The 25,644-nt window shown below is 40.2% G+C and overlaps 1 protein-coding gene across 12 annotated transcripts in view; it reads right to left on the bottom strand.

Annotated features, from left to right (window-relative positions):
- cacna1g (calcium voltage-gated channel subunit alpha1 G) overlaps positions 1 to 25,644 on the bottom strand; it is a 320,435-nt gene that overhangs the window by 201,337 nt on the left and 93,454 nt on the right. For all 12 annotated transcript variants that reach the window (XM_087845313.1, XM_087845314.1, XM_087845309.1 and 9 more), the window contains exon 3: positions 8,932 to 9,044. In XM_087845313.1, coding sequence (XP_087701439.1) covers positions 8,932 to 9,044 — 113 coding nt within the window. The remainder of the gene's footprint in view (positions 1 to 8,931; positions 9,045 to 25,644) is intronic.

Genomic DNA, 25,644 nt, shown 5'->3' with positions numbered 1-25,644 from the left:
TTTCAGCTCAATCACCACATTTCATAGTGGCAAGAGTAACAGTGCACACAGACACACAAGTAAAATGTGACATCTCCTCATCCTCCAGTCACATGCTAGGTGTGTGTGTGTATTTGATATCTACTCAGGGTTGTAACACAGTACATTGTTACATCGAAGCTCATTTTAATTCATAACATCAAACATTAAAGTTTACCTAATGCATGTTTCCTTTTATGTCATATGTATACATAACGTAACTTAGATATCCTAATATGGTCATCTCAGGCAAACGTCTCTGGCTGTGTGGATAGAAGTCCCACCCACCTTCTATTCAAATCTTTTGTTTGTCACGGGCAACCAATCAGTAGAAAGTTGGCTTAAAGGGAGGGGGGGAGCAGATTAGGCTGCTACACCAAAGTCCAGTATGAGATAAATAAGGATTATTTGCTGCTGTAGTAGAGGCCAAAAAATAAAAAAATAAAATAAAGGAGTTGCAAATGTGACGAATTTAAAACCATTAAATGAGTAATTTATTCCAAAAAAATTACAGCAATATAATGGTATGTATACAGTATGTATACTTCATTTTAAAAGACACATAAATTAGATCTCTCAGTGAATGTCACGTGATTCCACCCAACTGTGTTAAGTCAATGAGTTAAGCTGCCAAAACACAGCATGTCATTGAAACTATTATTTAGGGGTTAGCTAATACAATTGTGTGGAACCACTCGACATAATCTCTTTTAAGTGAATCCAAAAAAGGCTTTTTTGAGCGTACCCCTAGTCTTCCTCATCTTATTTGGTCTCCTGTTCATTGCCCATCTCTCGCTCATTACCTGTTCAGCAGAAACCTAATATCACTATAGACTACAGCTCAGAAACTTCAAAGTGTGACACGTGAGACTGCGATATTACAATATGAGAAAGCATCTTTTGTCCGTTTCCAAATGAAATTCCCCCGTATAGTACTTGTAGCTCTGTTACTCACCTTCTTGCTAGTGATTTTATTAGCTTTCTGCATGCATCACATTCTCTACTGTAGCTGCTTCAGAGGAGATGATGGAGGGTTAAGTGTAGCTTTTAAAGAAGAATGTTCTCCATTTTTCTTTTATGGTAAAAAAGAAGAAAGAAAGAGAATTCTCAATGTTAAAGCTACAGAGATTTTATCACTCATCTCTTAGTTTTCCACCCTGAGCTGGAAAGCTGACTGATGTACTCACAAAGATTTTATCTCCGGTCTGTTTACCACTGAAGATAATGTCTCAGAATGAGATAAAGCACAGAAAAACAAAGAACAAACACTATTTTTATTGTCTTTTTCACAACAGAAACACACATAAGGATTATAGATTTATTGACATTTTAATTGATTTAATGATGATGATTATGCAGTTCATCCACCCTGTAACTGCAATAAAAGATGACAAAACCAAACTATGCATTTATAATAATACTACAACTTTTCTTGCAAGTGTGATGCCTTTAAGCTAAGTGGTAATATCAGTGTACATGTTCACAGTTACAGTGACACAAAGTAATAGGGTGGGGGGTGCTATGCATTTTAAGGGAAATAAATTTTCTTGTGTTTATTAATGTTTGCCTTTCAGCAAACAGAGAGCAGACAGAGATCCACACTGACGCATATAAAGTAAATGTAAAGTAGCTTACAGACTGAGTACAACAAACTGATGATGATCAGTGATGATGCAGGCTATTCTAGGCCTTTTCTCTTCTGCAATGTAAAAGATCAGATCGATTCAACGCTGCTCCCACAAATGCCACTGCTGCAAATATTATAGCATATAAGCAGCAAAACTGAAACTCTATAATGTGCTTGATACACAGAAAAACACAAAACAGTTCACGACTCAAGTGTCAGGGGTATGCGGACTTTTGGTGAGCATAAAAATGTAGCAACAGTTATCGTGCTGCTGTTGTTCCCACTGATCTCACTGCAGTGAGGTCTACACAGTTGTTCTACACAACTGTGTAGAACAACATCCAAGTTAATAAGACTACAGTGAATCACACTGATATGTCCAATGATGTACATAATTAATGAAGCCACTGCTACTGTGGACCTCCACTTACAAACTGCACAAAACCCCCTTATTTTAGTTTATAGACAGCACAGATGAGACTACTGTGATGATGCAGCTATTAAAGTTTAAAACTTTAGAACTTACTTTCTCCAGCTCGAGCCCATACTTCCTTAAAGTGTAAAACGGATGAATGGATGATCCAAATAATGCTCATAAAGGAGAAGAAAAATGTAAGCTGTATTGTATACCAGTCTCAAAATGGTCCAAATAATGGCCTTTTATACTGTTTAGTCATGCAGCATAGACACTGCTAACAAATGAATTTAAAGTGACCTATGGATTTCCTCTAAAACAAATTGTAAAAAAACAGGGCAACCTTTCTACAATCCCGGCAGAATGACGAGGGGGTCGTCCTTCTTCCAACCCCGCGGCTACACGACGGCCTGTGATCATTACGGTCGACATTAGCCGTGTCAGGATGAGTGCTCATTTAGAGGCATCTCAGAGCAAAGTCTTGGCGATGGTCCCTCATTAGCCCTCATGCTATCTGTGTTAAGCACAGCCCTGATCTGAGAGCTAAGGCACTAATACTTGCAACTGTGGAACACAGATCCATTAACGTTAATGTGATCGGAAGCATTTAGCCTTTATAAAATACTACATTTTAGACACAAATTTGCTGAATCCTGTTGCTTTAACAAGCACTGAAGTGACTCTAGAACTGAACTGAAACCTTTGGCAAAGTCTACTGACTGGGTAAAATTTAGAAAGGCACACACTTTTCATGAAGCTTACCGCCACTCTAACAGAGCTTCAGTCGTTCTCAGTTTTGAGAGCAGAACCTGCAGGAAGAGCAATCATCACAGCAGCACGCCATCAATCAGGCCTTTAAAGTAGAGCAGCTAGAGAGGCCACTGCATTTAAAAGAGTGCGAAAGTAAGAGGGAAAAGATTTTCTGCATTTCTAAAATATCTTGCATTGGTGATCTCATGTTTGATTGAGGGTTATTGGGGTAAGTTAAGGGCTTTAAACACTGTGTCAACTAGTAACACAACACAGTGTGTTTTCTAAAGAAAATACTTTGAAAAAGTATGTCTTTATAAATGGCTTTTTGAGAACTTTGGAAATGTGGAGTACAGTAGTGTGTAAAAGTCTTGAGTCATCTTCCATTTCTTTAGATTTTGGTGAGAAGCCTCTTTATTCTTCAGCCTAAACTCTGACAGGCTTTCTTGTCATTTCTTTGATTAGTCTTCAGGGAAAGTTCTCCAGGCTTCTTTAAGCTTGGATGACGGCTGCCTTTTGTTCCATTCTCTGTTAAGATGATTGCACACAGCTTCAATGACACTCCAGGCTTCAGGGAGGCCAAACCATGACTCATAATGACCCATTGTGCATCCAGGTTCACCTTTACTGCATACCTTAATGCATGCTTTGACTGCTTTTAATGCATTGGCTCTGTGTTTGGGATCATTGTCATAATGGTAAATGGACTGATTCTTATATAGCGCTTTTCTAGTGCTCTCTTGGAGCACTCAAAGTGCTTTATACAACATTCACTCATTCATACCATTCACAAGAGCACTTTCTTCAATGCTTTTCAGTGTTAGCCAGGCGCTAACACTTACACACATTCATACTCTGATGGATGCATCGGAGAGCAACTTGGGGTTAGTATCTTGCCCAGGGATACTTGGCATGCAGACTGGGGGAGCCAGGGATCAAACTACTAACCTTCCAATCACTAAACTGCCTCCTGAGCTAGAAGAATGAATGTGTTGCCAATCAACATGGTGGATCAAAATCTGATTATACTTTCATGTGTTCATTATTCCATCAGTTTTGAAAATATCCCAAATACCACTCTCTTAAATTCAGTGACAGAGCATCCACCGTGTTTTACAAATGGCTGTAGACACTCACTGTTGTACTTCTCTTCTGATCTACTCCACACATGTTGATGATTTGATGATCATAAAACCTAATTTTTAGTCCAGTTCTTTAGTAATTTGGCACACCTAATTTTCCTTTGTTATCTTTCCTTAAGAAGGAAGGGCTGATTGAAAGTCAGTTTTCCACTGAGACTATTTTGAGGTGTCGTGTGACATCTTTGCAAGATTTGCAAGACCCTAACCCTTATTCTGCTTCTTAAGAACATGACTTTCAGATACTATTCATCTGCTATAGATAGTTTTCAAAGCCACCACTTCTTCTATCTTCTACTTGTCTAGTGTGCGTCAGATTGGCGACCTGTCCAGGATGTACCCCGGTCTCGCCCTATGGTAGCTGGGACGGATGAGGTCAAGTGGAAGAAAATGGATGGAGTTCTTTTATTTTTATTATTTTGTTTTCATTTTGTATTGATGCAGATTTATGCAACTACAGAAATTAGTCAAATGAAGTGTTTTTATGAAAGGCTGCTGGTAACAAATTGCTTAAAGATGAATTCAAAAATGTTTTTTTAAAGTTTTCTGTTATGTGTGGATACAACACTGGTTCATCCACTGTTGTATGCTCGAATGATTTATAGATTAGATTTATAAATTAGTGAACAACCAAGAGACAAAACAACAAAATACTCTGAAGACAGTCAGGTACACAGATTGGACTGAAAATGATTGAAAAAGCAAACTCCTTTCATTACTTTCAACTTTTTTTAAAAGAAAGTCTGTCTCCTTGGAAGCGAAATATAATGAACAAGGGGGGATTTTGCACGGTATCCATATTGAAACTACAGCCAGGTTTTATATTTAAACAAATGTTTTGCCAATAACAAATGTTAAAAGCGTCAATTTCGTGACTTCAAGCTTGTCATCACACACAGCCAAAGAGGGAAAGCATAGCTGGGGAACACATTAGCCCAGGAAGACAAAGTAGAATTCCTGATGTAAAATGAAGTAATTACAGTTGGTTTATTTATGATGGCAGTTTATCCATCTCAGTCAATGTGTGCATTTATGTTTTTGCTACTGGGTTTTGTTATCTCTGTCTGTGGGCCTGATTGCAGTAACAAAGTTATGGCCATACTTTTATCATCAGTCTGATAAAATCGCTCATTTATTAACACTAACACTTAACACAGAGAGTGACCAGTGTTACAGTTTGTTGAACCAGCCGAATAAAGCCAACATTATCAACTTGTAGCTGCCTGCTGAAGCTTGTGTTTGGCTATGGAGACGGAATAAAAACTGTTGGGGAAAAAAAATGCATTTAAAGAGGTTACAAAGTCAAACTGAGCCCTGAGCGCGAAAACAGAAGGAAGAGGAACGAGAAGAGGTCGACAAAACTGGAGAGTGAGGACGTCTGAGACGGTGCGGCAAAGACAGCTGAGCGGTGCGAGTCGTGTGGGTCGTGTGCGTTTATGATCGCTTACAATGACGGGGAGATTGAAATGGAGGAAGCGAGGAATTAATAAGAATGCGTTTAGCCTCTCGGCCGTACATTCGTCTGCGCTTCGGAGAGGAGAGCCGCTGAATTAAATCTCATCTCATGTCGGCGAGCAGAAGAGATGCAGGGAGTGGATGGGCTGCCCTGGCAACAGCACCCTCACAGAGCTCTGCTCCGTGTTCCCCCCCCACAACCGTCTCAACATATCCTGTTCTCCATGTTCACCTGTCACATCATCACCTCTTCCTCATATTTCCTTTCTTCTTTTTTCTTTTGCATTTGCATTTTTATTTCTCTGATTTCCTGTCCTTTTCCTTCTCCTGCTTCCTCTACCTTCATTCTTCGAATTCGCCCCTACTTTCTTTCACCAAATTTCCCATTTTTCTTTGTAAATATTTTCTCACCTCTGCTTTTCTTTTCCCCCTTTTCCTCCCACTTCTGTCTAATCTTTCCCTTTTCTCTTCTCTCCTTTCTTAACCTTCTTTTATTCCATATTCTCTATTTTAACATCTTCTCTCCCTCCCTGCTTTTATCCCCTTGCTTTTCTGTCCTCTCCACTTTCTTTTTTTTGCTCTTCGTTTCCTTTCCTTTCTTCTCTGCTGTTTTTCTGTGTTACCTCACCCTTCTTCCTTTCCTACTTCTATTATCCTTTCTATTCAGTGCTTTCCCTTTCCCTAATTTAATATCTTGTCCTTCCTCCTTTTCCTTGCTTCACATTTTCTTATTCCTTTACCTTCCTTTTCTTCCCTGCAATCTTTTGTCCTGTTTCTGTCATTTCTTTTAATCGTGTCTTTTTCCTTTTTCCATAAATGCCCTCTTCTTACTCATTTCCTTTTTTTTCCTTTCTTGCCCCTAACCTTAATTTATTTGCTTTCCTTTTTCCTCCCTTTTATTTCCCTACTATCTTTACCTTTCCAACACTCCAGATCAGCACATGCGTTACCCACTAAGCCAACTTTAATATCTAAGACTATACACGAAGTCTCATATTGGAATGAAACTGCTGAATTTCAGAGTCAGTGGACAAGAAAATAAGATGACTTAGTTCTGATTCAATCTATTTGGAAACACTTTGCAAGCACATTATCTCCTCACCGCAGAAGATGAACAATGCCAGATAACGCGGATCCATTCTGCTGCACCTCACTCCGCTTGTTTCCCTCAGCCTAGAAAACAAAGTGTTTTCTAGGCTTCTGCTTTTCACAGTGCGAACAGCGGCACTCCTCCATTAGTGTTTGCTGGGTTAAAGCAGGTCTGTAAATTAATGGAAACGCCTCCACATAATATTGTTGTTTATCTTACATCTCAGATAATGTAAATGGGGGGAGCTGCAGGGACCAGATATGCTGGAAAGCAGCAGCTCGTTCCGGGATTCTTTTAAATGCGTTGTTTTTTAGACATTTTTAGAATCTCAGTGTTTCAGTGTTCCTGCTCCCTGTCAACTGCTATAGTTTTGTTTAAATAATGGTTGTGTTGCCTCATGATCTTCCACGCAAACAGGGATTTGCGCAGCATTAACGTTTGATGTTTTCTTCCCACACTCTGCATTAGTTGTCCTTATTTACTTGCTATAGAGTGTCTGGATGCTGTCCCTGAAATACCTGTTTAATATTTTCCAGTTACACTGCTTGTTTTTGTCTTCATAAAGGAAACATGGAGGATAAATGAGTGCCAGTAAAGGAAGTGTCTTGCTGCCATGCATATGTATGTTCCTTCTTTCACTTGGACATCTGGCAAAGAATTCTTGGACAATTGTTAAACCACAGTTCACTTAAAAGCCTGCATTGCAAATGGGTGGTGTGGATTGTAAAGAGTGTTGGAAATTGCCAGGCAGTGAGTAAAGTCGTCCATGTGGATAGCATTAAGGCTTACAGTTAGGCCTGTGGCTGCTTTGATTGACGGTTGTGCTGACACTGGCTACTGTAGCTGATAGCTGGCTGCTAAGCTTCACCTGTGGTAAAGCTGACCTTCAGACGCAGACTACCCAAGAAGTCTGTGCTCCATTTTTTGGGGTGAAATTCTAGTATTTTCTTAACCTCTTAGCTGACAACCAGGGGCTTACCTGGACCAGACTTATACTGGTACCATTGCTTGATGAGCAAGTTAATCTGATAGACAGGCTAAAACATATATTTACCTGCAAATTAGTTATGCCATCAACACATCCTTTCTTTCTTCTCATCTCTGTGTTATGTTCATGGTGCAGATGTAAATAAAGGTTCAGTTGCAGTACTCAGCTACTAGCTGAACTGAGCTACAAAAGAAGAGTGTGCATAAAAGGAATAAGGTTTTTAAGTGGGTGGTAATTTCAAATGCAACTTTTCAAACAGCTCAACAAATCTCACCAAACACACAAACCATTTTTTGCAGTTCCTCACAAAATCTGTCTGCTAGCTAATGTCAAGCTGACAGTGTTTCCCGGAGCGAGGAAAAAAAGCTCAGCGTGCAACACCCAGTGATGGAGAAAGATGTAAGAAAGACAAAGCAGGAGAGGGAGATGTCAGGATATTTTTAAAGGACTGCTCTGCAAATGAAATTTTATGAAGTGGAAATTTGAATTTTAGAGTTTGTCAAGCAGATATTGGACAATGCACCACTACACCCCATCTGCCACGTTAACAACTGGTTGTTTTACACAGTCTAAAGTCTGAAGGTGATTGGAGGGTGGGGGTTTGTGTAGAGAGTTGAAATAGTATAAATGTTTGTATTTGTTTTATTCTACATGAAAAGTCTGAGAAACAAGGCCTTCAGACATAATTTCAAACCCTGTGAACATAATCATTGCCACATTTGGATAAGATTGTTGACCTGAGGAGTTATCACCTAAAGCTAAAACTAGCTAGCACGGTCAACAACATGCATTCATAAAATTTAACACTAAATTTAGTAATTAAACATTGTATTAATCACTGTTTTTTTTGTTGTTTTTTTAAAGTAACCTTTTTATAATATTTTTCTTAAAAAATTAGCTCAGTACAAAATCAATCGAGAACCTTTGGAGAAATATGTAAACAGAAACGAGCTAAATAAATCATTAACTTTTTACCTTTAGATTATTAAAAACTTAATTACTTCAAAACCTGCTTAATAAAATATGAGTGATAAATGAATGAAATCAACCAACCGATATAAGACATGATTTAAAATTAAAAGCTCAGTGCAGATTAACTGACAGATAATGTTAGCTTAGCTCTGTTAACTGGGACAACTGGTTTTGGCCTCCCTCTACTGGTGTCAACTCATAAAATTGAGTTTAAGATAGATTAAAAACTAATTAATTAATTTTGTATTAAGTACAGGATATCATTCTTCCCACGTAACCCAACTCATGTAAACACACTGAGCCCACAATATGTGAAAGCAAATACAAATTTAAACATGACAACTACTGACTCTTAGTAAGCCTTTGTTGTGCAAGTTCAATCACACACACATATAGGAACTCTGATGTCCTGGAAGTGAAGCACAATTACAACTTACACAGTTCATACATATGATATTGAGCCAGGAACAGCCTTACCTGTAAGATCTTGCACCTCTCCGAGTCACAGTTGATGTCTTCACAGGGATGAAACATGCCCAGTGTCACACAGTTCAGCAGGATCACCAGCATGGACGCTCGCTCGAACCATGTGCAGAACAGCAGTTAAGGAATATAACACAGAGAGATGACAGCAGCTTACAGTGACAATCGGCAGAAAAATATGCATTTCTCAAGGCTTTCTCCAGTGACCTCATTATCCCAGCCTCATCTGACAAAGTGATGCATGTTTATCTCTTTATATCAAAAGCTGTTTCTGAGAGGAGAACAAGCCAAGAAGGAAAAATTGGGAAAAAGGAAAGCTTGCTTGTAACTGTACAGTGGGCAGTCATTGCTCTCATTTCTCTTAACCAAAGATCCGTTAGGAAGGCATGTTGGAAATTGTTCAGGGTGTTAGCGAGGGAGATGGATAGGCACTTTAGATGAGATCGTCTGAGGCGGAACAAAAGATGACAAAGGCAGATGCTGGAAGACTGGAAAGCTGACTAGAAGGAGGATGAAGTCTACAGTTAGTGAACGTGGCGACATCTTGATGCATAGCGCATGAGTTTTATTGACTGTGGGGTCGAAGTGGGCAGACCTAATGTGGTTAGGCTAAATGCCAGCTATAGCAATGTGACACCAATCAATGATGAGACTAAACACAGATTATGGTAATACGGTTTCAATAAACACACACACACACAAAACCACACCGCATTTTTACTGAATGCATGCAAACAAACACACACCACTCGTATTATAGATGGCACTACACCTGCAGGCAGCACCCTGCATCCAGTCCGGCTAACAATGTTAGACAGAAAGAAACCAGTTTGTCATGTGTGTGTGTGTCCAAGTGTGAGCATTTCACACATGTGAATGGAAGGAGTGGTGTGTAAAAGTGTCCATGCAGGCCGTGAGGACAAATGACTTGTCTGTCTTTTATCGCATTAGTCGCCACTTGCTCGTTCATCCCACTGACCCATTATGAAGCTGGGTCAGCATGCCCTGTCAACGCAGAAAAGCAAGAGCAGGATGGATGACAATGGTGAAACAGAGAATTTTAAACAACCTGCTGTTGTGCTAGTCCAAATAAGCCTCCGCTGGCTTGATTGCTTTACACGAAGTAGAAAAAAATCTCAAACGTCTCAGCTAAGCAGTCTTGAATTCGTTCTTCTGGGCTGTGGCTCAGGTGGTAGCTGAAGTTTGTTGGATCAATCCTGGGCTCCTACAGTCCATGTGCTCAGGGATCGTTGGTCAAGGTACTGAACCCAAAGTTACCCCCAATGCATCTGTTAGATGATGAGTACGTGTGTGGATGTTCCTGATTTCCTTTTTTTTTGTCACTCTTAAATGTTTCAGATACATAAAAATAAGAAATCAGGACTTTGACTGCCTCCATTAATTGACACGAAGTATTACCTGTGCTACGCAGAAGCATTCAAGAATACAACAATCTTTGGTAGTTCCAAACAATTCTTAACAGGAGTATTGATTGATGTAGGCTGGATATTTAAGTCTGTGTCCAAAGGAAGCCTCGGTAACATCACTTGGATAATGATTGTTGCATCTGGAAGGCTGTGCCTGATTATGTCACACACTGGAGAATGCAGAGAAAGTTCTGAGTCCAAAGGGATGCAATTAAAAAGATCAGTCAGTACATGGAGCGGGATCATTAAGAAGGAAACAAAAGCTCAGCCACGAGGGCCTCTACTTTGAGAAGAGTGGCACTAAAAGTTTTAAAGAGTGCAAACTGGAATCGACACTATGGCAGCGCCAGCATGTCTTTGCAGTTAAGGAAGAAGAAGGCGGGGCTAATTAAAAATAATGAGCTCTATGGGCTTGTTTGTTTAAGCCACTGATATTAGCAGTCTTCACCAGCGCAAACCATTATCGCTAGGTTTCTCCATACATCCTCATAAAGCTCCTTCAAGCTCCAGACAAAACTAGCTAGAAATTTTATTATCTCATTGGCCAACAAATTACCATTATATATAAACGTTATGGAGAGAGGAGAATAGGAAAATGTTTTGTTGTACAGCAGGTTTACATGTAAATTGCATTAGTAACCTACGAAGAAAAAATACCTGCAGTGGGCAAATGCTTTAGTGAAGCAAGTGACCAATTTCACCTGGTGACAGCCGGCAACCGCTCACCAACCAGTTGTGTAATACACATCATGTCCCACAACTGGAGATTACCAGCAGGTTGCAGATTGGTCTCTAGGGCCTGACGCCTAATTCAAAACAAACAAACAAAATTTGAAACATGATTTAAAATTAGCATAAAAAAACTAAACCTAGACTCACTTCTTAATATCTACTCAGGCCAACCAAGGCTTGATTGTTATACTACTGGACTATTTCAAACTGCACTTCCTGGAAAGCATGTGCAGGGTTAGGAATCCCTCAACATCTCTGCAGGTTCTCCTGTGCTGTCAGGAAGCTTTTTATCAGCTAACTGTATAATAAATAGTTATTTTAATTAATGGGTCCATTTTATCTGTGTTGCCCTTAACCATACACTAGCCCGCTAAATTTCAAGTCATCAAAACTTTGAGAAGCCCACGAATAAACAGAAACGAATTTACGAATTATAAGCTAATTTGTTAAAGTAGGGCTATCGAACTCATTTTTAAAGACAACAAAAACAAAACACTGATGAAACTTGGTTCTCCTTCCAGCTCAAATACAGGCAAATTTGGTCCTATTTGTGGAAAAATAATATAGCAAACTGATAATAAATTAATTTCCAAAAACCTTTGAAACAAAAATAATAATGCTTCTGCATATGACAGGGAATGGTTGAAGATGCGTTTTTAAATATATCTATTAATAATGTGTGCTAATTAGCTTCTTCCAAATTTAGAAAACCAAACATTGCTTTTCCAGTACAAGTTTAATCTACACCTGTAGAATACGCTGCTGCCTGTGCTGTAATTAAATCAGAAGTTGTCCTAATTAAGGAAATGTGTATATACTAGATAGGTCAGCAAGAAAACATTCATAAAAGAAGCAAACGTACTCTGCCAAAGGACATAAAACAGGGAACTGTATGCACTTTACATGAATCTATAGTACAGTACGAAGAAAGGCAGGTCTACATGACTCTCTGCAGAATCACTATGTGATAATCAACCTCTCCCTGGCCCTGCCCTTTTCCCTCTCAGCCTCCTACGCTTTCACCAGAAATGATCTCTTCTGCAATAATATGAAGATCTGTCAAATTAGTGAGTTCTGACAGGCCACTTATTTTTGAAGCTCTGTGAGCCATCTTCAGTTGGGATGTGAAGAGTATGATTTACATTAAACACTTACATGGTGTAAAAAACAGAAAATTTGAAAATTTACACATGAACCTTTGGAAGCAAGGAATAAGAACTAAGAGCAAGAACAACTAGCAATGCTTTTGTAGGCCCAGGCTGAAGATTAATACCCAGACAGATACCCAAGACCTTAGGCAATCTGATGTTCCCCTTTGCTGGTTGGTAGCTACACTAGCTACAAATCAATGGATGGATATTTTTATAGATCCTTAGTGGCTCACGCTATAAGTGGTTCAATGGAGACTTTATATTATCTGTTATTTAGCAAGGCTGCCATTTTGCTGCAGTTTTAAATCAATACAGAGGAAGGTTGAGGTTTGGAGAGTTAGAGCTGGTTACATAGTTAGACCCTTTAAACACCCTGTCTCAATCAAATAGCATTGTTCGTTCCAGTTGGTAGCAGCTTCGATTGTTCACCTTAAACAGTTATTTCCCCTGTTATGTTACCAAATTTCAGGGATTCACTGTCGATCTCTTTATGTGTATATGCCAATATGAAACCAACAAGCATAAACGGACATTTAAGAGAAGGTACTCGAAAAAACATGTATAATATTGTTTTTAAAAAACAATGCAAGCTTGTATTTTGTGTTTTTATTAAACAACTTAGTTGGGGCTTCTGCAGTGTTTAATGGTTCTCTTAACTAGTGAAAGGAGTCAGTGCCAGTAATAACCTGATTACAAAATAATTACCATCTGACTCTGTAGCTCAAATATACAGCATCTTTAGCAAGTAAATAAGTAGTTCTGCTAAGACGCACTCTGTGCTACATGGTCTACAACTGTGTAACAGACAGCCTTAGTTAGCATCCCCAATTAGCAGCTTTTCCTCTGGAGTTAGACAGGAAAAACAGGCTAGCTCCCACTGGCTAGTCTGCTGACTAAGCCTCTGGGGGCGTATAATGGATATTCACTGAAAGACACAGAACACCTGTTCTGTGAGTTTGTGTCTGAGTGTTTAGTGGTTTGTTTGTAGCTAGCCTTGGTCTACTACAGCCAGCAGCTTTTGGTGTCTGACAGTAGCTAATGTTAGCAAGCGCTGAATAAATGCTTTAGGCACTGCTTCTGCTAGCATATACGCTATATATCATAATTGCTTATGATTACAACTTGCTCCAACAGAGTACACACTTAATTTTATAGACTATAAGTCAAATTGTCACTGTAAAATATATAGAAAAGTCTTTAAATGTATGTGCTTTGTCCTCCTTTAAAGGACAAAGGATTATAAATATAATAATTTTATAGTTAATAACAACTCAAAATTCAGGGAAACCTTTTGAAAGGTGAAGATGTAAAGGGCAGGTTTTACTGATGCATACAAAATATTGTTTACTAGAGGTCTTACAAGAGGATGAGGTGGATTTATAACAGGGAGGCAAAAAGAAAAGGCAGAGGAGGGGGTTTATGTAGTGAGACAGAGATAAAGCAAAACATTAAATATGAATAATCTGACTAATGCAATCAATAACTCTTCCTCTTCTGCCCTTGTTCTCTTCCTGTGACTCTCCAGCTGCTGGGCTATAATTAAACAATAAGGGCAGAAAGTTTGCAATTTACTGCCTTTATTGTGAAACCACACACACACACACACGCACCTTCATGGTGTCAGCATATAAACAAGCGGTGACACCCTGAGGGATGGATTCAATTAGAGGAAAGATACACGGGGATATGCTCTGTCAAAACTCTGAAAGCAAGGAGCACACATGCTCTACACCACAGGCACACACATGAAAACACACACAACAACAGCTTTATGTGAGAGGCAACATAATCAAACTCATCAGCACCAAGTATTCTGCTCTCTTGGGTTCTTCAATGCCTTTCTTCTTTCTTACACATGCAAACACAGCGTGCACGCTCCCCCCTTTCCCTCTTTAGTAAGTTCTTCTTGACTAGTGGAGAAAAAAAAACATATGCAAGTGTTGTGTCTTCCCCTGTCTCGTTACATCACTCAGCTCTGTGCCCTAATAATCTCACGCAGAAATCAATGTATGTACATATGAACTTTACATCTGTGCGTGTATGTTAGCAGAAATAAGTTAGAAAAATTAAAAAAAAAAGAGCAAAGTTTGTTGCAAAAGAAAGAGAAGAAAAAGTTTCTACCCTTGTCATCAATTTCCTTCCATCTCTTATTTCTTTCATGAGAGTAGGGAAATGAATCCTCAGCAGGATGAGATAAGGTGCACACATGCACTCTGAGAGCGATCGATATAGACGAGACTCTCTGAATAGATATTATTCATTGTGTTTACTATAACTCACACAAGACGTGGTTCTGCATCCATCTCCGCCTTGCCCATCTCCACACATACCGGTTGGCCTTCGCTCTTCGTATGTTCTCTCCAAATCTATATCTTTCACTCTGGGAATTCTTGGCACGATACTACAGTTGGGTGAAACAGCTATATAATAAAAGATGCATGTGCAAATACTGAACGTGCTATACCTTATCTTACACAACTTAAATATATTCAGACATAAAAGCAGGATAGATTGAGATCACTCATGTTAGTGTTTTTACATTAACTTTCCAGGTTTTCCAGACTGAAAAGGTAAAAAAAAAAGGCTTGGGTTTAATGTATGCAATTTATGGACATAATTTTAGATGGACACAACACACACGGATCGATTGATAGATAGATGATTTTAATAAGTTTTAAGCTGCTTAAAGGTTAAAAATAATATGTGGAAGTTGATGTGTAGAGGCTAAAAGACTAAAAAGAGTGCATGCAAATAAATCTGGTAGGCCACGGAGTCAAGCTCATCTGCCAATCCCAGCAGATCAACTGATCACAGTGTTAACAAACATTACCTTAAGAATCAGCAGATGCCTGTTAGCACGTTTCCTTTGGGCTGATAAGACCTTTACACGTCCTGCTTCTTCTGCAATGGCCTCTTTGTGGCCATTGATTAGTGGTCTTTGATCAATGAGCTTTGATCAGTGGTTGTTGATCAATGGTCATGAGAAGTTGCATATTAATGATCAAGGAACTGACTTCCCAGCCCATCGTTCATTCAGTGGTGCTGGTTTCAGTCATTGTGCAAATGTACTGTTTATAAGATTGGGGAAACCTGCAGTCAGCTGAGACTGAGGAAGTCACTTGGATGAGTGACGAAATGTTTCTCCCACTGAAAACCTACGTCCAGATGAACAGAATGAACTTTTGGGGATACCTGCGGTGTTTTCTGAGAGGCTTCTGATTTCTTCATGCATGTGCATGGTAGGACAAGGATGTGGACCACCCTGCACAAAACTTTTCATATATGCACATAGTTTGGGGAGACTGTAGCCAGAACAAAGCAATTCTGCCACACCTAAATGCCTTCAAATGGAATTGCAGTCCTATTTTGACTAAAGTGGTCGTGACTAGAAAAAAATGAGCCTAACAAATTTGCTGGTGTTGCAAAGACAGGAAGTGAAGTGTTTTGTTACAAACTGAACATAAAGGGCAAAAAGTAAGCAATTTGAGCAAAATTCATGAGAAATCGGAAAAAGAGAATACACTAACACATCTAGCTAAACAATAAATTAAGAATCATGAACTAGATTCTGTTCCTTTGACTTCCTTATGTAATTTTAGCCTTGCCCTTTTCTTTATAAGATTATCACTACAATAGTACAACTCTCAGACAATACATACGTTAACAATAGGTTGCACCAATCTCCCACCAATCACCAATACTCAATAGAAGCTAAAGCAGCTTGAATATTGCTTACTTTGTACATTGCAGAACTGGGACAATTTGCTTGATGCAACCTAGTGAAATTCAGGCTTCCCAACTCTCCATTATGCTCATGAAAGGAATTCAGATCAAAGTCAAGAGTGGCTCTGAAAGAGGATGTGAAAAGCCACGTCGTCTTGATTAAAACTCACTCTTCCCTGAAGTTCAAGTACGGCAAAGGCCAAGCCCAACATCAGCAAGGTGTTAGGCACAGGAAGCAGCTGAGAGACGGAGCGGGAGCTGGGCCAATGCAGTGACATTCAGCTGAACATGTGCGTGCGTTCCTTCATTAAAAGGTTCCAGCGAGGTGCAAGAAAAGGCAGTCGGGATGGAAACAGCAGGAGAAAGTAGAAAGGAAAGGAAGCAGATAAGGTAGGTGAACATGAGAAACGGGGCTAAAGAAAGGGAACGGAGCCAGGTGAGAAAAGAAAGCCAGATACTGCTTTGAAATAAGGCTCGATTTATTCTGTACTTGGAAGAGGAGGAATAACAGAGTTGAAGGAGATGATGAGAAATGGGGAGTCTACCGTCTAGATTTGTGGACTGTTATCCACCCATCCCTGACATGCATATCTTTATGTCAAGTACAAGAGGATATTCAGAGCCATGAGGAAGTAATACCACAGGACTGAAGGATGCAATTATTATTACTGACATGACCACTATCATGAAACAGAGGCAAATGAATCAACTCTTATATGTCGCGGATCCCTGAAGGCGAACATGAGCTCTTGGACTCTTATTAATGTGAATCTAAATGCTACAAAGACAGAACAAACCAGCGGCTGGGCAAAAGCAGATTAACTTCCTGGGAACCCCAAACTGATCATGTCAGTGATGCCCCCCCCCCCTTTGCAATAGGACTCCTGTTGTGAAACCTCAATTGAGGATTTATCTCAGATTTGAACAACTTGAAACATACGAACTCATGAACTCTACAAATCTAAAAGTTTAAATTCAGCCAAACTTAGTTGGAACGAGGTGAGGAAATAGAAACTTTTCATGTCTGACAGGAAATCACCAGGGAGATGATTATAAAATGGCCGCTGTGAAGAGAAATGCTGACATTAAAATCGCTCTCTCCTTCCTTGGTGCTTATCTTCAGTGGCCTCGCCATATTACGAAACCATTTTCGCCTTTACCAATCATGACAACCAGCCTTGTTTTTGTCTTTGTCTCCTCGGGGTTGCAATGCCTTTTCTTCCAAGAGTAAACTTTACAAAGCCGGCACACAAAGCAGGAAGGAAGGTATCTGTGGGTGAAAAGTGAGGTTCATCTCTGTTCAGAGACAGCCGCTGCTACTGCCTCACCTTTTCTGCTCGTCTCCCATCAATCCCCCTTTCTCCAAATGCGTCAACGCTTCTTTTTCTTTCTCTGTGATCGCTTTTTCCCCCCGTTTCCTGTCTGCACTCCCTTAGCCCAGCTTTTTTCAGGGAGGAGACTGACAAAAATAAAACCTTTTTTTGGAAAAAAGAGTGCTGAACATGTCAGAATAAAAAAAGAGAGAACTGAAAGTAAAAGGATGTTCATGAAATATTGAGGGTGACTGCTGCAGCCCTTTGTAATTCACAATCCATCTCCGTCATTGTGCATAAATATGTGCATGCATGCTCACGGGTATGCATGCATTTATACATCTTTATTTATTTGTCTTCCTTTGCGAGATCCTCATGAAAAATGCCACTTTGTGAGAAAAATCGATGACAGTTCTTTGGCTGTCTTCCTGTTCCACATCTGAGCACGGGAATGTTAATGTAGTGGTGTATCTACAAAAGCCTTTGTCTTATATGAAAATCTGAGATTATAGTTTCCTTAAAGAAGGAATCTAGAAGTGGTGGTCCAGTAGTACACTGCACAGCATCTATGACAAGCAGCCAAACAGGACAGGTGCTTTAGAGAGAAGTCTTGGATTTGCCATTTGTATTTTTAAGGTTTAGAAAAGATTAGGCAGAACAATGTCGTGTTAAAAGTTGGAGAAGATTCATGGTCATGAATAAAAATTACCAACAGTTATTGATCTGTAGAGGCAGAGATGATCAAAGATCCAGATTTTGGAGAATAATAATGATTGCTGGCTGCTTTGAAGTTTCAACAATTTCAACTACAAGTTTAGCATTAGCACCTTAGGATGTATCCAAAATAGTAGTTTTTGCTGCCTGGAAAGGGTAGTTAAAAATTCCATGTTAAGCATAAGTTATAAGGTAAGACACGATTCATCGAACTGTGAAATGCCTGAATAAAACAATATCTTGAAACACTGGAACAGCTGTTTTGAACTTAGCCTCCATCTTAGAAAAAACAGGCAGCTAGTCTCTAAGAAATAAAAGAAGTGTCCACAGAAAAAACAAAGAAGATTTGGCTCTATCCATCCATCCATTCGCCTCCGCTGGAGCCTATCCCAGCTGTCTTAGGGCGAGAGGCAGGGTACACCCTGGACACTTCGCCAGGTTGTCCCCGGGCTAACACATAAACAGAGAAAATCATTCACACCTATGGGCAATTGTTTCCAATTAACCTATCCCCATTAACCACATGTCATTGGACTGTGGGAGGAAGCTGGAGTACACGGAGAACGCACACAAACGCCACACAGAAAGAACTCAGGACCTTCTTGCTGTGAGGCAACAGTGCTAACCACCGTGCCGCCACAGATTTGTTTTTAAAAGCTAACCAAATAAGGGCTGTAGAGTTAAGAGGTTTGTAGAAAGGACGGGAAAATTTTGCAGCTTTATTTGCTTAACTTATGAGTAGAAATTATACCAGAGGGTCATCTATATCACTGGCACCTGGGAGTTTTCACCATAGTGATCAACTTCTGTCTGATTCAAAACACCATCCATCCATTCGCTTCCGCTTATCCTTTTCAGGGTCGCGGGGGGCGCTGGAGCCTATCTCAGCTGTCATAGGGCGAGAGGCGGGGTACACCCTGGACAGGTCGCAAGTCTGTCGCAGGGCCAACACACAGGGACAGACAACCATTCGCACTCACATTCACTCGCACATTCACACCTAGTAGCAATTTGGATTATCCAATTAACCTATCCCCACAAGCTGCATGTCTTTGGAAGGTGGGAGGAAGCCGGAGTACCCGGAGGGAACCCACGCAAACACGGGGAGAACATGCAAACTCCACACAGAAAGACCCCGGTCTGATGTTGGAATTGAACTCAGGACCTTCTTGCTGTGCGGCAACAGTGCTAACCACCGTGCCACCGATTCAAAACACCACCATACTTTAAACCTCCACCTCTTGCACCTCCAAGGAATTGTAGTGTCCACCATGAACCGTTCCAAATCGAGCCCTTCATTCAAGAGTGCTATTTGGATAATAGCATTATGTCAAAGCTTTTGATGTACCACAGTGGTGCACAAGTTTTCCTTTGGCAGTGTGTGTAATGCATGGGATTCTGGCAAGTGGGCACAGGCCTGTCACTCCTAACTCCACTCTTTTTGAGCCCCTATCACTACACTTCCGATATCCTAAAGCAAAGCCTGTTATTGGTGGCTGGCATCGGAGAAGAACAGTCATAGAGGACTTTCCGGAATGACAATATATTCTACTTTCATTCTGAATTGTTTTCAGGCTGTCAGCGCTGCCCTTTGAAGAGGTTGTGGTCATCTGAAATACTTCCACGAGATCGGGTTACAGGTGGGGAAAGTTAATTAACAGCCTGTCTCAGTGATGAGTAACTGCAATCATTTGACGCTGCAGGTTAGTGCAGGTTGCTTTTAATAAATGCATTTTGTAAATTTGTCAGTTTTGCTGAACTGTTCCAATGTCTCCAAAACCCAGAAAGACAAAAAGTTAGACAAAACAAATCATACGAGGTCATAAAATACTTTGCTCTGCTGCATGCTGTCAGCATGTTTTTCTGAGTTATTAGTTCAAATGAGCACTGTGCTCGTAAATGTGTTGCTTCGGGCATGACTCCTAGCGAAAGGCTAATGTGTTAAAGAGTAGCGTCCCGGCTCACAGTGTGGAAAATCCTGCTTGTGGAAAATCCTGCTAGTGTAACACTGCGGATCCCAACCGCTTGCTGACAAGCTTTATCAGTAGCCTGAGTCAGGAGGTTAAGAGAAATAGGAGCATATTGTTGCACTGGCTGTATCAGCGGCTACCACGGGTTGTAAAAGAGCTCAGAGAGAAGGATGGATGGGGGGGGGGGGATAGGATGGATTTCTGGGGTTGGGTTGTAACAAAAAAAGTGGAGAATGAAAGAAAGTGTACATGGGGCCAAATGTGAAAGACTAAGAAAGAAGAAGGAGACAGCGAGGAAGTCGGGGCCAAACTTATCAGTTTAATGTCACTACAAAGCATTTTGCCGCAGCACCTCAGCAATCATTTGTGTGCGCAGGGGAGAGTCGAGGGCTTGATAGCTGACCAAACGATTTCCCATGAGGGAATATGGGTGACAGCAAACAACATGAAACTTTTAGTAGCTTACATTATTGATAAATTCATCCCTCGCTCCAACTTGCTGTCTATTTAAATCCGCTGCAACTTTCTTCCGAGCTCCTCGCTCATGAATATGGATGCGTTCAGTACACCAACTATTATACTGAGACAACGCAGACTCAATTTTGATGTGAGAGTGGTGAAAGAAAAGGCTGACTTCACTATCTGGTTGCCTCGTTAAGATCCGTACCAAAACCAGCTCGTCTTCCAAAATGTCCCCTTGTGGATATGCACAGCATCATTTAAGCTGCAGTCAGCCTGTTACATGTGAGTTTTACATTGAAAATGCGGGGGTATAGGGTTTCTATTAAGCTCGCAGCACAAGCAGTTCCTGCACATGCACACACACAGACACACACATATATAACTCTCATCAGCCAGGAAACACCCCTGTATCTTGCCACTGCGGACTGCGAGTTGCTTAGCAACGCAGGCTTTCATTGGGAAGTATTGTGAAGTCACATCTCTATTGCTATGGTATCTGTAGCTGAGGCGATGGGCAGAGTTGTCGCAGCTACCGAGCAGAACTTTGAGGGAGGTGTTGGAAAGTCTGAGATGTCTAACATTTTTTTTTTAGCAACATCTTCAATTACCATCTAGAAAATGAACTATGCTCCATTAATTTTTAACCTTAACTATCTGCCAAGGCTGGTTTATTGCATTTGTCATATAACTGGATTTATAGATGATCTACTTGAAATAACCATGAATGACTAGATTTACCATTTTTGTGCATCCGGCCATAACTACCACACAGAGAAGAAAAATATTAGTCTTCTATCCAATTAAATAAAAGTAAGAAATTTTTTTTTTTTAGAGTCAAGAAAGGGAGAATAAAAGGAGTGGGAGAGAGATTTTACACTACTATAGCAGCTGCCTTGGTGACGCAATGGGAGGAAATATCAATATCTTCACTACAGTCAGGGTGCAGGCAGAAGAAAAGACTACACTGTACTACAGCACATCTCAGGTTGGAACAGTATTTCGTTCCACTGCTGCTTCAGATATGCTAATTTTTGCAGTATACTTTTATGATGTCCATTATTTGCTCAGTCAAAGGTTGGTTTTTTTTTTCACCCACACATCTAAGATTGTCAAACCAGCAGTTATCCAAAGGCAGAGTAACCTCTCGTGTGCCACTTATGTAACAGGGAATCTCTAATGCCGAGTGTAATCGCCATCCTCGGCGGCGATTACGCCACTTTGCTGTTCACGCTTGGAGTAATGCAGAGGGATTATGCTATTGAGTTCACCAGTGTGAGTAAGCACAAGGTGAGAGCAATATAGTTAAATCATCAATCTCTTAAATCTTCCAGGCAACTGGAAGAGGAACACATTCAGAGAAAACCACCTACTGCCACATAAAATATATGGATAGTTAGACTGAACCCTAAACTGGAGTCACAGAGTTTTTGTTGTTGTTGTTTTTTACTAAAATATCCTGTTTGCTGATTTATACTCTGGACAATCTGGACATCATAACGATACAACAGCTCTGTGTTAGAGTCACACCCGTGCAATTGAGAATGAACAAATAACCTAACAGGCACAGGCACAACATCCCAACTCCTCGGAGAAAAGTGCCAACCACCCGAGGGTTCGGTCGGCAATGACAGCGCCATAATGATTTTTCTGATATATGTAACAGATTTAGTGAGAGTTTACTTCACCAGTTCACCTATCAGTTGTTCTCACCAAGATATTGCTTTCCACCTTACTACACTGAGGTCAGCTTCCTAGGCCAATGTTTCCCAACCACTGTGCCGCGGCACATAGGTGTGCCGTGAGAAATGATCAGGTGTGCTGTCGAAGATTATCTGGTTCCACTTGACTAGTACTCTAAGCGATCTGGGTGAGGAAGAACAATTACAATCTCTTCCACTAGAGGGCAGTAGTAGCGGTTCTAATTAAATGGGTTGCCGACTGCCAGTCAAACAGAAGAAGATGAAGAAGAAATTACATAATAGTCATGCTGTGAGCAGCGTGTAATAGCAATAGAAAAATATTTGAAAAGAAAAAGTAGACAATCTCACCTGCGTCCTGGAGAAAATTCCAACCCAGATGAAGGCCCTAGCATGAGTAGTGGTCAAAATAATCAAAAAAGGTATACTGGGGGGACAAACCGAGCCAATTCCACTCTGCCTGGAACGCGGGGGAAAATTATCAATATGCTTTTCGTGACATTTTTGTTTGGTGGTGTGCCGTGTGATTTTTCAAATGTGAAATATGTGCCATGGCTTCAAAAGTTTAGGAGACACTCCATACCTGCTTCATGCCCTGGAGGACGGGGCAGTGGCCCCCCACACCCTCTAGCAGATCATTACATGAAGGAACCTTTTAAGAAAACAAGCGCGTCCATGCTCACAGGTGTACACACGGGTGATCACACACACAAACTACACCCTTTTTGGCTCCTACCTCAAAGCACACTGTGCTGTCGATCTTACGTGCTGCACAATAATGTTTAATATTTAGTATTTACTGTCATATTCCCATATATCATTGTGATGTTGTTTATTCTATTACTCTCGTTTTCTTCTGCTTGTTTTCTTTTTTCTTTCTCAACAGGTGATCCAGGTGATCGATATATGTATTTTTTTTTTCTGCTTATTCTGTTGGTTTTTGTTTTATGCCCTTCTCCCCCGTCCCTCTTCTCAACTGTTTTTCTTTCCCTCTTTCTTTCTCCCTTTTCTTTCCCCCAGTCAAGTCTGTCCCGTATTCAGCAAGTGAAAATAAAATAAAGAATAAAAGGTGAATCAAATGGACCATTACGGCAAAGCTGGGATGGTCAATTTGGGAAAGAAAATCCGTTGGGCATCTTTCTTCGCCTTTAGACAATAATTCTGATGGCAAAAGAGCCAAACGGGACAGGTTAAAGTAAAAAAAAAAAAGAAAAAAAAGAAAAAAAAGTTTAGGAGACACTGATCTAGGCTCTCAGAGATCAAATGTCCAAGGTCTAGGGTTAGGGGTTAGGGTTCTTCATACAAAGATAAGTCCTTTCTTAGCCCACCATTACATCCATAACAAAATAATAAACTACATTTACAGGAACGTATTATAACTTTCTATATAGAAAGCAAACTGTATAATTTAGTCAAACAATTTAACAAAAGAAGAAACTCATTCATATGACTGCAATGATCCTTTGATGGGAAAGTGACAGAAAAACACCAATATAGTCAAATCTATTAAAGTACAAGTAAAATAGACACCACACAGACAGAAACACCTGCGGTCAGTAAGCGCCCTCCAGACTATGAACTAGCAGATGTGTGTCCGTCGGGTAAGATGCAGCACCATCTCTGTCATTCTAATTGACATGATGAACTGGCTCATTCACGAGTACGGTATGTGTGTGAGGATGAGTGAAGGCAAAAGCTTTCGCACACCAGGGAAACAGAAAGCACATGTACAGAGAGCATATAAATTTGTTTGAAGGCAGAGTGACCTACAGAAAGCAGAGAGCACACACATACGCACGCACACCCACCCACACACACACACACACACACACACACACACAAACAGAGAGAGAGAGAGGTGCATCCTTTCCCAGTCCTTGGGCTTAAAGAATAGCTGCAGTTCCTTGAGTCACCACTTGAGACTAGTCTCTGTCACTAATTTACCACTTAATACCTCATACCCAGTGTTGCCAACTTAGCGACTTTGTCGCTATATTTAGCGAGTTTTCAGACCCCCTAGCGACTTTTTTTCTAAAAAAAGTCGCTAAAAAAAGACGTGAAAGACATTACAAAAAACAATAATTGCTAAGAGAAATTTAATTTGTAGTTCTAAATAAATTCTAAATGCATTTAGGACGTTTTTTGCTCACTTTATGTCTCGTCCACAATGTTATTTCTCTCTCCAGCAGCGTAGGTTACAATTACATTAGCATGACCAATTATGCAAATTCGGTGATGACGTCATTTAGCGACTTCTAGCGACTTTTAGGACAACCAATAGCGATTTTCCTTACTGAGGAGTTGGCAACACTGCTCATACCAGTCAGCTCCAGTCTTGAAAGCTGAAAAAACTTTCTGCAGACTGTTACAATCCGTGCAACTGTCTTATGATCAAAAATGGCTGCCAAATTTAAATCTTTCTGTATAAACAAGTATGAACACAAAGTCAGCAACACAAAGCAAAGATGCAAACCAGCATAACGGTAATATCACTGTAATAAAATCACTAACAGGTTAAGACAGAGGATGGGAGTTAACATAAGGCAGGCTGGCTGCTGGGCTGGGGTCAGCATGCACTCAGCTTTAACATTACTCTGGGTTCCTGGCTAGCTCTGTGTTAGCATGCAGTCTTTGCCACTGCAGTTAGCAGCATAATGACTGGTTGTTTCTGGTTCCTAGATGCAGTTTGCACCTTACCATCACACTCATCCTTTTGTCCAATTATAATAAAAGTAATGTCAATATCTGCAGTCTTCAAAAGCAATAGTCTAACCACCATTTTTATCCTCCTGCACAGCAACTGAAATAATCTGACAGTAGCACAAGTTCACAGGAAGAAAAAAAGCTCATCTGTTTGATGAGGGGGTTTTTCTAACCACCTAGCAACTGATGAACCCAACTAACTATATAATTGTAACTGTATTGTAATTATTGAATGTAATACAGTAGTGTGTTAGGTTACTGCATTGCTGAAAAATGTAATGTGATTACTGTAACACATTACACTCAACACAACTCCATGCAATCAGTCACCAAATGCAGTTCTAAGCAACCAAAACCACTTTTTCCTAGAAGTAGGGAGGTCCACATTCTACTTTTATTCTGGTGTTACTGAACTAATATTTATACTAAAAAAGGTCTGTTCTTCAGTTTTGGCTTGTGAAATCATTCGTTTTTCTGTACCCATGCCTGTTTATGCAGATTTCTAAACAAGCTTGCTAGCATTAGCCAGTAACTTAGCACTCCACTGTTTCCAAACTTGGTCACTTCTGGCTCCAAATAAAACTAAAGACTGAGGCTTCGAAACAGGGCTACACCAATTTTGAAAAACAAGCATAAAATCGGAGATGGAGAACTGATGAAAGATCATAAACAGGCAAAAAGTGATTGAGATAAACCAAAATGAACAACGAATAATTGATCTGAAGGCTAAATAAAGCTTTAATCCTCTTGAGGGAGTTTTCACATACACAAATGCAGAGCATATGCTTTCGCCACAAATAGCTGAAATTGAAAAC

Source organism: Neolamprologus brichardi, chromosome 8, assembly GCF_056152115.1.
Source record: "Neolamprologus brichardi isolate AB-2024 chromosome 8, ASM5615211v1, whole genome shotgun sequence".
Lineage (NCBI taxonomy): Eukaryota > Metazoa > Chordata > Actinopteri > Cichliformes > Cichlidae > Neolamprologus > Neolamprologus brichardi.
Note: the sequence above shows the minus strand (reverse complement) of the source record. Positions and strands in the feature narration are given on the sequence as shown.